The sequence below is a fragment of the Dacryopinax primogenitus genome, assembly GCF_000292625.1.
Source record: "Dacryopinax primogenitus strain DJM-731 SS1 chromosome Unknown DACRYscaffold_20, whole genome shotgun sequence".
In the NCBI taxonomy this organism is placed as follows: Eukaryota; Fungi; Basidiomycota; class Dacrymycetes; order Dacrymycetales; family Dacrymycetaceae; genus Dacryopinax; species Dacryopinax primogenitus.
Genome location: NW_024467217.1, coordinates 391136 through 405603, shown reverse-complemented (window position 1 = coordinate 405603; position 14468 = coordinate 391136). Strand labels below are relative to the sequence as shown.

The 14468-nt window shown below is 53.0% G+C and overlaps 5 protein-coding genes across 5 annotated transcripts; 2 read left to right on the top strand and 3 right to left on the bottom strand.

Annotated features, from left to right (window-relative positions):
* Positions 1–136: 136 nt before the first annotated feature.
* DACRYDRAFT_24670 (uncharacterized protein) lies at positions 137–933 on the bottom strand. Its single transcript, XM_040773784.1, has one exon. It carries the CDS (start codon positions 883–885, stop codon positions 523–525), a length of 363 nt encoding a protein of 120 aa, XP_040625068.1. The 5' UTR covers positions 886–933; the 3' UTR covers positions 137–522.
* Positions 934–3755: 2822 nt separating this feature from the next.
* On the top strand, positions 3756–5245 carry DACRYDRAFT_24669 (uncharacterized protein). The gene has a single exon (XM_040773783.1). It carries the CDS (start codon positions 3779–3781, stop codon positions 4601–4603), a length of 825 nt encoding a protein of 274 aa, XP_040625067.1. The 5' UTR covers positions 3756–3778; the 3' UTR covers positions 4604–5245.
* A 947-nt stretch (positions 5246–6192) lies between these two features.
* On the bottom strand, positions 6193–7625 carry DACRYDRAFT_57856 (glycoside hydrolase; the record flags this gene model as incomplete). Its single annotated transcript, XM_040775470.1, has 3 exons — positions 6193–6856; positions 6902–7102; positions 7153–7625. Coding segments are annotated over 3 exons (1338 nt in total), but the record flags the coding sequence as incomplete, so codon positions are not given.
* A 72-nt stretch (positions 7626–7697) lies between these two features.
* On the top strand, positions 7698–8670 carry DACRYDRAFT_24668 (uncharacterized protein). The gene has a single exon (XM_040773782.1). The coding sequence runs from the start codon at positions 8109–8111 to the stop codon at positions 8385–8387; it is 279 nt and encodes a 92-aa protein (XP_040625065.1). The 5' UTR covers positions 7698–8108; the 3' UTR covers positions 8388–8670.
* A 331-nt stretch (positions 8671–9001) lies between these two features.
* Positions 9002–9868, bottom strand: DACRYDRAFT_24666 (uncharacterized protein; the record flags this gene model as incomplete). Its single annotated transcript, XM_040773781.1, has 2 exons — positions 9264–9868; positions 9002–9100 (listed from the first exon to the last, which is right to left on the bottom strand). Coding segments are annotated over exons 1-2 (504 nt in total), but the record flags the coding sequence as incomplete, so codon positions are not given.
* Between the last annotated feature and the right edge of the window lie 4600 nt (positions 9869–14468).

Below are 14468 nucleotides of genomic sequence, written 5' to 3'. Positions count from 1 at the left end.
CTGGTCTGGTGCCGTCTGACAGGAATACGCGAAAATTCCGATCTCTGTGCGAGCGAGGTGTGGTATAGAAGCGTTAGAAGGATCCTCACCAACATAACGAAGCGAGAAGCTGGGGTCAGACGGGTGCTCATCGGCGGCAGCGCCGTATCCAGGGCTCGTGGGGTGTGAGAAAATCTGAACTTGCTGCCCCTGAGCATATGGACGTATACTCATCCTGAACTTCACGCGCAACACGAATTCTTGGGTAAAGATTGGTGTACTTCACGCCTGGCGAAATCTTGGACAATTGCAAATAGGCATTGGGTATCCTCATATCGGTAACGTCAGGGATGGAGCCTCTAGCACTAGCTCAGGTCATCCAGATAGTACAGCATAATGAGACCGACTCAGCGGCGCCCTGGCCTTGGCCGAGGGGAGACCACTCTCTGGAGCCACTTGGAGATTCGCGCCCTGACAAGATGCGCCAGGTGAGGGAGGAGGGGCCGGGAAGAACTCCGGGGGTTTCCTTGCCTGGCAGGGAAGTTACCGGATAGGGCAAGTGTAAGTGCGAGGTGGCCGCGGAATGCTCACGTGCTCCGAGTTTGTGGACGGTACATCGAATAAGTCGCCTGGAATGGACTGGGGCGGCCTGGGTCTAGGATACACGCTCGTGCTGATACGGCTGAGGTATGGGCTGAAGATGAGGGTGGGAACAGGGAGAAGCTTCGGGGACACTGGATGTTCCTTGTGGGACGATGGCGCGTTCGAAGGTGGTGATACGGCTTGGGCTAGGAGAGATAAAGCAAGGGATAAGGCAGGTGAAGATGAGAAATATAGTGAGATGGCGAGGTAGATGAGGAAGAACCCTGGGATGTCCAAACGAACCTCGGAGAATCGACAGCGCATCAACTGTTGGGATCGCTGGTGTACGGAGGACTCGTCGGGCCCTAATATCTCAGGGGGCGTGACCAGGCCAATTCGGAGACCGGAGATAATAGACAGAAACGGTTTGAGGCTTGTAAGGGCGAGCACATGGATTATCAATAGAGAGGTCAGGTGACGCGTTCAGATTGTCCTAATACCAAGCCAGGGACATCGATCGGCGTTTTTGCGGGGATAGCGATTGCGCGGAGTGAGCGTGGGAGGTGGTGTCATTGTGGAAATGCCATATCATAGTCTGCAGTAGCGTCACACTGTGTCGTCTTGATCACGAAGAGGAAATTGTGCACGTTCAAAGTGGATAATGATGCGGTTTTGTTGATGCTTCTAGATCGAAGCCGAGTTTGGAGAAGATCCCTTTGGGACAGGCAGTGAGATGACGTACACCTCCCTTTGATATGCCCAAGTCCTGCCGAGATGGCGGAGAGAAGCACGGTGAGTGCTTGTGACAATGAGGAGAATAATATCAATTGTGTTTAGTGTGAGGAGTGGGAGGGATGTCAGTGGCCTCTTCAAATTGGGGGCCGTGCGCAGTGTTATATTAAAGAGGTCTGAATAGAAACGGAAGGAGTGAAATAAGCAGTCCACATGTCAAGCGTCACACGGAAGCATCGGGGATTACTTTGTTTGCTTTTTCATCCGGTGCTGTGAGGGGCGAGCGGAATCGGATTCACTGTCATCCCTCATGTGTGCATACATCTACCCCTCGACCACCAACCCCACGACGACGACGACGACAGCGAGCAGACAGTCTGTTCCGCTCTTTCCGCTTATTCCGGGTGGTCAAGATCAGCATCAGTATTATCATAAGGTGTGCCCCTGGCAATCGCTCCGCTCGTCCACCACGAACCCTGCCTTCGCGTCTTCTGTCACGCTCTCACCGAGTCCGCAGAGCCCACACGTACCCAGAGCATTTCAATTTACCCGGCCCACGGCAGGGTACTTTAGAAGCGTTCTCTGCCTTCTTCTCTCTTGTCATGCTGGTCCACCTTGAGCACATCTTCCACCTATCCCCCTGCGCTTTCCTCTAGGTCATACCTCCCTCCATTTCGACGACATCGGCGACGGCGGCCGCTACCACGCTGGAATACCAAAGCAGGACGACGAACAACATCTATCCCAGGGCCTCGTCCTCTCCGACCTCCGACACTCGAGGCACTGTTCGCACGTCCAATCGCCAGCGCCTTGCGCTAGGCGCATATACGATCAGGCCACTCTCTTCTGCCACCTCTCATCTCCTATCACCCATCATCTGCCCTCCAACCGCGCTGTACGCTGTCCGTCGAACGAACGAAGAGATCGACGGACAGACAACGCACACTGCACCCGTCCACACGCAGCCATTCAGACATTTTGAGTACCTGGCATTGCGTCCGCCCGCCCCAAAGTCAGCAGCTCTACTCTCCCCGCCCTCACCCCCCTCTCATTACTCTACAGCCACGTACACGGTTGCAACGCACCATATCCCCGTGTTCATCTGTACCAGGCTCATAAGCATCCATACACACAGTGCATTATATTCCCCGGCGCCAGCCCAACGCGGGTCTGCGGTCTATTCCTGCGTTCACGTGTCGCATGAGTGGTGAACCTCATCCCGGCACCCGAGGTCAAACGGTCCTGCTGCCTTGCTGGATCACACTCCCTCTCCTCTCTCTCCTCTCCCCACCGCATCTACCCCTCGCTCACTCCAGCCCCCGTTCCGTTCCCGCTCCTCTTGCCCCTGCTCTCCACATCACCATCACCCCTCCGCCTACTCTACTCCACAATGTCATCGTCAACGAACCACCACATCACCCTCCTTGTACCGAATGATCCGTCTCCCGAGGCACAGATGCGCCTGCGCTCATCGCACCTCAAGCATGCCGTCGACCTGTTCGGCATGCTGAACAGTGTAATGGATGCGACTGCGCCTAATCGCCGTAACATCACACACAGCACCGACCCAGATGTCAAGGTCTCCGACGCTGCACACGAGATCCACAAGCTAGATCAAGGCATCACCCGTGCATTTCGTCAATTACAGGTATCCATGAACGAGGCCATGAAGCCAATCGAACGTCTTCCAGATGACATCCTCATGCACATCTTCCAGCTGCCGTTCGAGGAGGAATGGCCCAACCAGATTCGTTGGTCAATCACCATGTCGCACATCTGCACTAGATGGCGAAGGATTGCTACTCGCACCGCTGCATTGTGGGCTACGGTATGTTTCGCACCAAAAGCGTCGTTACCCGCGCATGTGCCCATCATGGAGCGATCAAGATACGATGATGGGAGACACCGGCGTAGACCATGCCAGTGGTCGAATGGGCAACTGCTCACGTTTCTCTTGCGCTCACGAGGAGCGGGACTAGTGAGTGAACTCAAGATCGGTCCCGAATCCAGCTCGAGTGTGGTACCCCGCTTTGTGGATCTGTGTGCTAGCCGGACAGACGACCTCACGTTCACTTTCCAGCAAACATGCGCTCATCCGCGGACTATGGAGACCATTATGCCGTGCATAGCCGTGCTGAGCAGTCGCCTACGTCGGTTGAAAATATCCTTTCCCAGCTTTACGGAGTACGACAGCGGGCACATGGCTCCTCTTTTTCAGACGTCGATGCCGTTGCTCGAAGAAGTCGTTTTGCATAATGTTCCCCTCAGCCGATTGCACGGCGATTACCGCATGCTCGCGATGTGCAAGAAGCTCAACATCATCGCGAGCCCCCAAGCGTACTTTTCCCCCGATGTCCTCATTCCTCTCCTCCAGTCCGCGCAGGAGCTCCGAGAGCTCCGAATCGACATCTCTACTTCCTGGCACATTCCCCCTTCTCCAACCATAGCGCAGGCAGCCCCGCACTATACCACCCAACGGGTCACCATGCCGAAACTAGTCAAGTACGTCGTGGCCACAGGTGCGTGGATGGAGCGCGCCTTCGAGTTTTTTGCCGCACCACGACTACGGTGGCTCGAGATGGACACAGAACGATGTGAGATCCCGTCCTACACGTTCGATGCGCCAGTCTACGAATTCCTCGAGGTCTCAAAGCCACCAGTAGAAACGTTTGTCGTTCGGCATATCTCCGCCTTCGTACTTCACTTGTTGCGCCAACTACCCACAGTTCGCCAGATTGCTTTCCTCAATGCAGAGGCAGACTACGGTGCCGCATACAAGCAGGTGCTTGATGGGATGACCCAGTCGATCTTCAACCTCGAAGCCAAAGCACCTATTTGCCCTCAGCTAGAGTCGTGGTGCACCGACCTCCCGCTAGATGAATCACACCTGCTTAAGCTGCTCGACTTTGCAACAGCAAGGAACGAGCACGGTTGGCGGATCGAGCGAATAATGTTCAAGCCCCTATTCCACTGGGATATGAAATTCTATCCGCCGCCATCATCAACTTACTCATCCCCCAGTCCGCCTTCAGATGCATCGGGCTCACCAGGATCTGATGGGTCATTGCAAGATACGGCGTACGAAAGTGGCTATCGGCGAATGCCCACACCTGAACTATGGCTTGATTATCTTGGAGCCGAGCCTGTCCGCGGGGATAGGATCCTCGCCATGGAGGTTGATCAATTCATTATGGGTGATCACATTTACGACCTGGAAACAGAACATTGGCTCAAGGATCATGTCGTTCGCCCTCAGGAGCGTTTCTTTCATGAACACATGACCCGGCGGGATGGGTTTATAGCCAGTTGAACCTGGCCCTTCCGTGCTCCTATGGGGGCACGCGGCACTGCGCCAACTCTGTCTCTGGATATTGCCACAACGCCCATTTCGAGTCCCGGCTCATGCACAAAGGCGCACCCACGAGTGCGGACCACCGCGGCCCGGGATGGACCACTTGGGCGGGGTGGAGTGACGTACGGCTGACAACATGTAGAGGCAGCCGCGAAGTACGTAATGAGTTTGTGCGCGGCCGTGGAAAATGGTTAGGGGTTGGTGCAGAGCCATGCTGGCACAGATACGAGTTGCGAGTGGTCAAAAAAAGGTCGGATGATTAACGGATCATTTACGGGTCGCTCTATTCGCAGAGCAAGCTCGCCGACCATGGAGAAGGCCTTCGACGCTCGCAGGAGGCGCGGGTTCTCAGTGAGGCTCGTTCCTGTTGCAATTCGCTTCTTGGTTCTCTTTGCTGTATACTAGTGGGACGACAGCGTTCGATTCTTGTGTAGCGGTGACTGGCTGTTTCGCCGTTGTTCTGTTCTTGTTGCTATGTGCTAGAATGTTGGCTGGAGCATCTGTCGCCGAACGCAGGGATGGGGCCGATCTACTGTATGTAGTAACGGGAGTTCGAGGTCCTACTGTATCTTCGTGTTGTTCTAATGGATGGATATTGCGTTCCCCACGACACGGACCAACTGCTGGAGGTCGGAAGGTCGGCGGCCCGGAGAAGGGTGGATGGGAAAGGGGGACCGGGAAAAACGCTTCGGCAGAACGCATTAGGCCAGTCTCTCACCGCGCGCCCACGGCCAGCCGCATTCCATGCGCTTGGAGGGAAAAGCAAACGTCGGCAATGAGAAACTTCTCGGAGATGCGGGAGTGCTCACCTTCTTGAACTCTATAGGGTCCGATGGGCCATTTCTAGAGCACGTGCAAAACACCTCAAAAATGGAAAGTATGAGAGCATTACCATAGATACGTCCCGGACGTTGGACGTCGGCGGCTGAGAGGACGACATGATTCAAGAATCTGCGGACATGAAGCTGCTTCGCTCATTACACACGCCAGATAATTCGGCCCGACTATACATTTAACTTCTAAACTTCATGTGGACTTGATGATGAGAAGCGTATCAAGGCACGTCAGGAGCCCAAGAAGCGGAGCCCCGCTTCGGCTTCCATGAACTCGACATATCCGACGATAGGGGAATTTGAAGACTTGAGAAGGGATTTCCGGGAAAGTACAACAGCTTCATGTGGAGGATGGGCCGCGAGGTATCGAAGCACGGAAATTCCCGAAAAATGTTTCTTCAATCTGCAATCCTAACTCGGATTCGGACGCCAGCTGAGGCGCAATGCCAAGGCATATGACGTTGTAAGTCATGATGGGCGGATCTGCAATGTTTCTATTCCAGGCGTTCGGATGGGGATACCGCTAGTGCAAAATGGATTCTTCACCCAGAGGTGTTCCTGGGAGCTGCTGAATACACCTCATTCATTGGTTAAACATGCCGGCATATGGGTATCCTCTGTTATTGTACAATATGTTTCAAAATCCAAGAGGGCTATTCCGCAGCAAGATAGAGCCAATCAGGGACGGACCATTTGATAGGAAATTAAGACTGCTCACAGAACAGGAGTGAGCTTGAACAGCTTCGATTCTCCTTCACCAAGAAGGACGTGCAATCCATCCATCCTCATCGGCAGGTCTTTGTGCCTCCAAACGTCCCTGACCTTGTGGATCCCCGGGATGCCTAGGCTCGCAAAAGGTACCTCCACCTCCACCATTCCTTCAACACTCGGTTGATCTTCGTACCCACTACGGCCCAGTGGTGGGCCAAGGTTGGCAACCACTACCACAGCTTCCCCACTCACATCAGGTCCAGCGATCCACGCCTGGAGTTGCTGCGCAATGTTTCCACCTGTTCCAGGATTACGCGGTTGCCTTGGGTATTGTGAGGTGAAATCTGCTATATCCAGTGCTTCGGTGTCAGTCAATAACTTCTTGCCGAAATCGTCCAACTGCAGAAGATCAGAGCCAATAAGCAGGTTTGCACCAGCCCCCAGCCAAAATGTCATCATTGTCTGACGCTGGGCATCCGTGATGCCGGAGACGTTGGCTGCATTTCCCACGTAAAGATTGTCCAGATCCGGGTATATCGTGAGGGGTTCGACACTATGGGTATGAAGGTTGATGTACTGCCGGCAATTGTCAATTGCGCGCTGTATGGTTGCCCATGAAACGAAGGTATCTGCGCGCTGATTGTTAATGTCTTGATCTATTCGCATGCTGTTCCTGTATCAGGTTGATCCTTATACCCCACAGTGCACTTACCTATCTGCATTGCGTCTCGAAACGTCATAGTAGGTAACATTTGGTTCGAGCTTCCAGGAGACGTCTAATCGCATTGGCCGGGAAGCCTTCGCGATAGCCTTGTGGAAGGCGATAACACTTCCGCTCGTATCGGGCGACAAATGGACATCATGTTCTGGGCTTCCTGGTGTCACAAAATCAAGCTTGATAAAATCAACACCCCTGAAAGCCTCCATCACTGTCTGCCTGTTAGTGATTATTATAATGCTCACCATTCTGCGAACTGGTTCACAACAGAGTCATGCCACTGTTGTACCCCGTCTCTGGTATAGTTGAAATCGATTCTTGAGAGACCATTGTCGTGCCCGGTAAAAGTGTTGTTCAGTCGGATGTGCGTTCCGTAGATCGTCTTGTTCGCGTCCTTGGAAAACGCCCCTGGGACGACGTATACTCCAAGTTTTAAGCCCTTTGCGTGCAGGTGATCGGCCAACGCAGGCAGATCTAGTTGCTTCTCCACATACATGATCCGTCCATGCTCGTCACCGTGATCGCCAATTGACCATCCAGAGTCCAATGAACAGTATTCGTAACCTGCACCGCCAAGGGCATCGGGATCTGCTAGCAGATCGCACTGCGCGATGGTATGGTTCTGAGTCATCGCGAAATGGGTTGCCGATCGGATTCCAACTTGCATACCGAAGCTGTTCCAGCCGCGGGGTGGGCTATGGTAGCCATTTGGTGTTGTTGAATACCGCAATTGCAGTGTTAGAAGTGATGCTGCATTACCATAATATTACAATTCAAACATAATCATAGGACTGTGGCCTCGCATATTTCGAGGAAAGCGTCCAAAAATCCCAACCTTTTCAAGGCAATCATCTTTGCTACATAGCGATCTCTGCTCTAATGACCCCTCCTCTCTCCACACCACTCAGCCAGTCCGCTCAAAGCCTCCTTGCAATCACTTTCCCACTCCTCTTCCGCTGTCATGCGATCAAGGTCAACCACGCAGCACTGAGATTCGGGCTGCAGCCACTGCAGTGCCTGACATTCGGCCTGGCTGGGCATGGAGAAATTGTCAGAGGTTGTTGGCGCAAAGAACCATGAGACATTCTGTGTTTCCTCATCCTCCCACTCAAGCATGTGCAGTAGCCCAAGGCCCTCGACTGCAACCCACCAATCATAGGGAGGACACCCTCCCAACAGCCATGCTCTGGCTTGCATGTGCATGCCCCAGCGCAATAGTACCGTCCAGGCATGCTCCACATCGCCTGGTGACCGGGTCGCCCCGTTTGCTCCGGGCCGGGGCCGGAAACCCCTGGCGCCCCGGGGTCTCCCCCTAGCTGGGTGCATCGAAGCCAGTCCTGCGAGTCGTTCGAACCTGCAATTCTCCTACACAGGCATTAATTCCGAGTGCAGCCTCCTCAAGCGCGTCACACTCACCAGGATATTGCGCAGCTCGACAAAGCGGGCGCAGCCCGCCATGTCCTGGTCATCCCATCCCTGACTTCGTACAAACGTTCGCTGGTTAGAGGCCCGAGTCGCGTTTTTCAGCACCGAAGGTGGGGCAACAAACAACAACCGACCGCTCCCCGGACATCCCACGAGCAAAGCCACATTCACGTCATCGAACCCCACAATGTTGGCGTGGGTCAACCCTTCTTCATCTTGCCATATTTCGGTGCGAGGGATGGTGCTCGGATTCACATCTTCCAGCAGGTGTTGGTTCCATTCATAGGGCAGACGGGCTCGGACCAAAGCATGCCTTAGTTTCAACCCCTGTGTGCTGATGGCCTCGTAATGTTGAATGAAGAATGCATCTATACCGGATTGGCCGACGCATAACCCGGATATGCGACCTACTGGAGGCAGCTCAACAATGCATTGTACTTTGCATGTGGCTACGGGCGACTGGCCCCGATGAATGCAAACCCGGAAATTTTGGATCCAGTGTCGTGATCGAGCAAGGATTCCAACACATACATGGGTTTGTCCCTGACGGCCATCGACGAAGGTAGTAGACCGGTGGTTATCCCACAACCTACTGCTCCATATCATGTGGTTCATCTTGAACAACTCCATATAACCCAGATTGGGTCCCGGGGGGCCCGGGATTGGCACTTCAAGGTGGCCGAGGTCATGGAGGTCATAGATTGCGAAACATCTGGTCAGCATCACCAGCAGCATGTCTTGGACGAAGAACGCGTTCTGTGCAAATTCCTATCTCGATGCTGTCAGCAATAGGCATCTGGTCGCATAAGCTTTACACGGACCATGGGCGGCACAGTCAGAGACACGATTCGTTTAGAACCTGTATTGACCAAATGCAGACCGTATGCGCCTTCATGATGCGTACAGCAGATCCAGTTCTTTGTCCCTCCACGAGACCGCTGGACTTCGAGTACCTCGCCTTGTCTCGTATGATGGCGTCTGTCATGCTTCTGACGACGGTGCAGCGAAAAAGCCTGGTGTTACTTTGGCAGACACTGTCGTTTTTGTTTGCGTTTCTGACATGCGTGCAAGTGGCTGTCGAGTGGAAGTCCAACGTAAGGTAGAGCAGCGCCGGGTTTACAGGATCACTATCAAGCATACCCCCGCGGACGCTCCCCATTCTCCGTAATGCCTTCGCCAATGCACGAGTGCCGAGGATCGGCACTTCCATTAGCTGTCCCCCGTGATAGTCATAACCACAGAGTTCCAGACGTGCCGTCAAGAGAAGGAGAGTGCCGTTGACTATCCCAGCCCATTGCCAACGCCCGCCCGCCAAAGGCACCTCAGTGGCCTCCATAACATAGGAGGACTTTGGTGCCAGTGATGCCAAAGTCCGGTGTTCCCCCCCGCGCAAAATTGTGTGAAGGTAGGAAGCGGCATCCGCTGCTGGGAGGTCCTTCCACATGCAAGGCGATGCCGGGACCGCTTGACCTGGCTGGCTAGCCAGACGCCTCGCCCGCAGGCGAAGTTCGGTATCGACCACGCACAACAATGTTCTGCAAACCTGAGTCGGTGTCAGTGCCTGGGACGATGTGTTAATGTGACTGGGTAATACCCCGCGCAAAGCCAGCAGTTCCGGTAGATCCACCATTTCAACGATAGCCTGCTGGAGCTCAATTGGACTGGTAGCAAACATGGATGACCTCATGCTGGTCAAGAAGAGTTACAAGTCAAGCTTGGATAGTAAGAACAGATATCAATCAGTTGTGATTATATGATACAAGGGGTGAACCCTTCGGGCCCTGTTGGGGAAATGCAGGATAGTATTAGTCCCTGACCATATGCCAGAGCAGCCGGGCACTCTGTATGTTTGCTACACTACCATTTGCATCATGTGAGAAGAAGGTTGCTGAGTCAGCATGTGTGCATACACGTGTTAGTGCTGTGTATAGCTGGCCATGTGCAAACACATCTGTGCAACAGACCTATCAAGTGTCAGCCCTTGGCAGCTGTTGAATGTGGTCACATATGCCAGACGGAGTGGAAGCTGGTTGCAGATGACTGTCCAGCTTGCACAGTGGGGCTTGAAGGTGAAGCAGATGTGGGGGATACAGTGTAGGTCATTCCCCAGTTGGCCATCCATGTTGAGGATGCGCACCTGCACAAAATGCTGATTAAGAGCCTCCACAACCACACAGGCATTCTTCACTAGCTTTTTCTGCATAGACAGGTTGTGCATGAGTGCACACACTGCCCCTGTATTGAGATGAAGGGCATGAGGCGGGACACCATGGTGGTGCAATGTGTTGAGATAATCTGGCATTTGCCAAGGATCATCAAGGTCCAAATCTTCACCTTCCTTCACTGCATCTGCACTGTGGTAGACAACTGGGAATACTGTAAGCACATTGTGCATGCACATTGGGAATGACATGATTACCTTCATCTGTCTGGAGGAGTGCAAGTGCTTGCACATTAAACTCATCCACCAAGTGGTTGCAGGGACTGAGAAAAGCACACTGCATAGCAGCAGCTGGGTCATGCAGAACATCTGCTGGGTAGAGAAAGTCAAGGACTATACCCAGTTCTGTGGTTGCACCCAGCATCAGCAACCAGATTCATGTCCTGGAGGTGTCTTCTCCCACTGCATCAACAAAGGCAGAGAAGAGTGGGTCATTGCAGTTTCGCACTGGCTCATGCAGTGAGTGAACATTGAAGGCTGGCCAAAAGTAGCTGGAAAGGATGGATGCTTCATATGCTGCCATCTCACCACCACTTTCAACAACAGGTGCCACTTGCTGGAAGTCCCCCAAGCCAAGGAAGGGTATGCCACCAAAGGGTGCATCCACTGCTGTGATTTGACGGCAAGCAGTATCAATAGCCTCCACTGTTGTGCAGTTTGCACCAGGCAGCTCATCCAGGATAAGGAGGCTGGCTGCACAGATGAGGTCTGCCCATAATGAGTTGGGCTGCACCAGTGAATGCACACCAGCATTATCCTGGGCAGGGACAGATATGAGCATTTCTTGCCACCATTTTGTGGCCCATGCACCTCTTGGACAGGGATCTGGAAGAGACTGTGTGCAGTCTGACCACGGTCATAATTTGAGGCTGCTATGCCTGTTGATGCTGTGATGAGGACTATTTTACCCTCTCCATGCAGTCCAGGCTTTCCTTTGACAAACTGGGGCAGTAATGGGCATTCTGCATTTGTATGCTCTGCCAACAACTGCTGCAAGTGATCGTAGATATGCCATTAGTCTGGCATGAGCACAGCATAGGCAGCCGCTGCTTGTGGTTGCAAGGTGGCATGCTGTCCTGCAAAGGCAGCAAGTTCACAGGCTACCTCAGCTGAGTGATGCTGTGGCTGTGGCAGCCCAAAGAACTTGAGGTTCTTCCAAGTGCTCAGCAATGGAGAGGAGTGCTTGCTGTGTTGCCTGGTGCATATCCCTCATCCTCAGATTGAAGTCGGCTGCAAGTGTTCAGTGAAGGCATCCCAGAGAGGGACTGCTGGGTACCCTTCCAGAACCAGCTGGGCAAAGAGAAAATGCAGCTGTGCTGGGGTGCAGAAAGACTCCACTGCTTCCTGCAGTGCATAGTATCCTTCATTCTCATGGTCAAACAGACCTAGGGCTTGTGCTGCTGCTGCATAGGATGGATGCCAGACACCATGAACATAGTAGAGCTCAGCATGGCTTCTTGCTGGGAGATGCTGCAGCAGGCATTGCAGGTAGAAGACATCTCCTGTGGATGGAGAAAGGCTCTGCAGCCATGCATGGTGTTCAGTGGTCCGTTGCCATACAACTTTGCATGGCATGAATGTGCATTCCTCCTCCAGAAAATCTGGTGAGCCATTGGGGAGCACTTCACCATTCCATGGATGCAGAATGTACTGGGAAAAGTACTCCTCATACCAGAGGGTGGCAAAGGCTGCATTGTTGGGGCGGGCAAAGTAGCAGAGGAGTGTTGACACAGATGATTGACTGTTGTTGCACCAGAAGAATTGTCCAAAGTTCTCATTCTCCAGGTGAACTGCAAGCCATGTGACAGCAGGCATGCGCATGATGATGTCAAACCCACATATTTGCCAGGCTGCTTCAGTTGCAGAGAGGTATTGGCCCTTGATGTAGTCAGTGATCTCATTGATGGCTGGTTGATTCTCTTGGAGTATAGAGAACAGAGTATGATTGGCACCTTTGAATAGGTACTTATAGAGGTAGATGAATACATGTGAGCTGGCAACAATGTCTGCACAAACATGGCAGTCAAGCTCATCCACAAAGAGCAGGGTGTGAGAAGATATCCATCAGTCAGCCTCTGTTGGGTGTTTGTAGTGGATGAAGCCATCATCATCCATCCATGTCTCACTTGTGATTGGGTGTGGGAAGCCATAGAGACATTTGCCATCATGGTTGCAGCAGCTGTAGTGGCCTGGATCCAGGTGGTTCCATGGGTGGGTCATCCACCATTGCACCTTAGCAGACAGGGGTGGGTCTTCAGGCAGGTGTGCACTGATCACTCGGTCCACTTGATCCAGTGGGAGCTCTGGATGGACCTAGGAGGACATATTTATGAGTGATTTGCTCACTTGCTGCAAAGAGAGACAGAATGTACCTTGAGCACAATGTGTGCATGGGGCAATCCTCATTTTTGGAACTCCACCACATGGACCATATAGACAATCTTGCCCAGTCTTGTTCAGAGCAGGTGGTGGAAGTGCTGGAGTCACAGCTTAAAGGCACGTGCCACTATCATGGGAATGTCTGAAGCATTCTGTTCAGGTTTGAGTTTCTCTGTGATCTCAGGCCAGGTTGGGTTGCATGTCATGGTGGTGAAGAGGCTTGCTTTCCCATCTGTTTGTGCAAGGGCCAATGAGTCTGCTGTCTGCTCACTGGCCCATTTGTGTGAGCCTGTGAAGCTGGCTGGCAGCTCAATATCAATGGGCTCCTCTTTGATAGGTGGTGTATGAGGTGCTTGGCAAGTAGCAGCAATATGCTCTCATGCTCAACAAATGTAGTCCAGCATCTGCTCCTGTGTGCAGGAGAACATATCACAAAGATACTCATTGGTGAGGCAGCCAAATGTAAGGAAGCAGTCCTCTGTCACAAGCCAGCTGTGGTACCAATCCAGCTGGGTCATATGGTGGGGGTAGCACTGTCAGGACTGAAGGAATGCCAGGTCATCTGCAAGGAGGCCCCAACCAGCACTGCCATGAGGAAACAGAATGGGGTACTGTAATGGCTTATAGTGCCGGCTAAGGATACTGATGAATGATGGCTGAGCATCACCTAGGGGCCTCCTCTGTGAGCATTGCATGCGTCAGAATGTGCAAAGAGGTGCTCACTAAGGCAGCATATCAGAATGCTCTATGGATGGATATGGGTTGTATTGTTTGCATGCATGATGGCCACAAAGTCTCCAGCTGCTGTGTGTTCTGGAAGCTCAAGCACTGGGGAGCCATGGTTCTCTGCAAGCTGGAATTGCTGAAGCTCACACACATAAGGGTTGCAATGCTCAAGGGCAGCAGCAACACTATCCACCCAGGCTCCTGGAACACCTCATGCCTGACTGGCAGCATGCTGGAGCTGCTCATCATAGAGGAACCAGTGCACAGAATGGGTTGGATCCTCCACACCAAGCATCCGGTGATATGTGCAGCCTGTAAGAACGACATTGCTTGGTGCCTGCAGGTTCTGTACAAAGGCAGCAGAGGTCCCAATGGCTGTAAACACAAACAGTGAGTTGAGCTTGTGAGAAAGGCTGGACAGTTGTGGGTTCTCCAAGAGCAGGGTGTACTCTGGTGGGAGGGGCAGAAGGGAAAGGCAATGCTGGCCCCAGTTACAGCAGAAAGTGTCAACTTCACCCCTGCATGAGGTGGTCAGAGTGGTGCTCCACTTTGCAGGCACCTGACAAACATGCACCTAAGTAGGGAAGCACCACAGAGGTTGCAGTGCCAGTTCCAGGAGGGGATGGCCTTCTGCCATGCTGACTCAGTTGAGCTTGCTGGGAATGTCAACCACCATGGTTGTTGCTGTCACTGGGCCTGCAGCATATGCCAATGTGCTTGATGGCAGGCCAACTGCTGTGCATGTACTTTGGCATTGTTAGGGCAACACAGGCTGACTAAGTCTGCTCACCTAAGAGTGCCAAGAGTCTA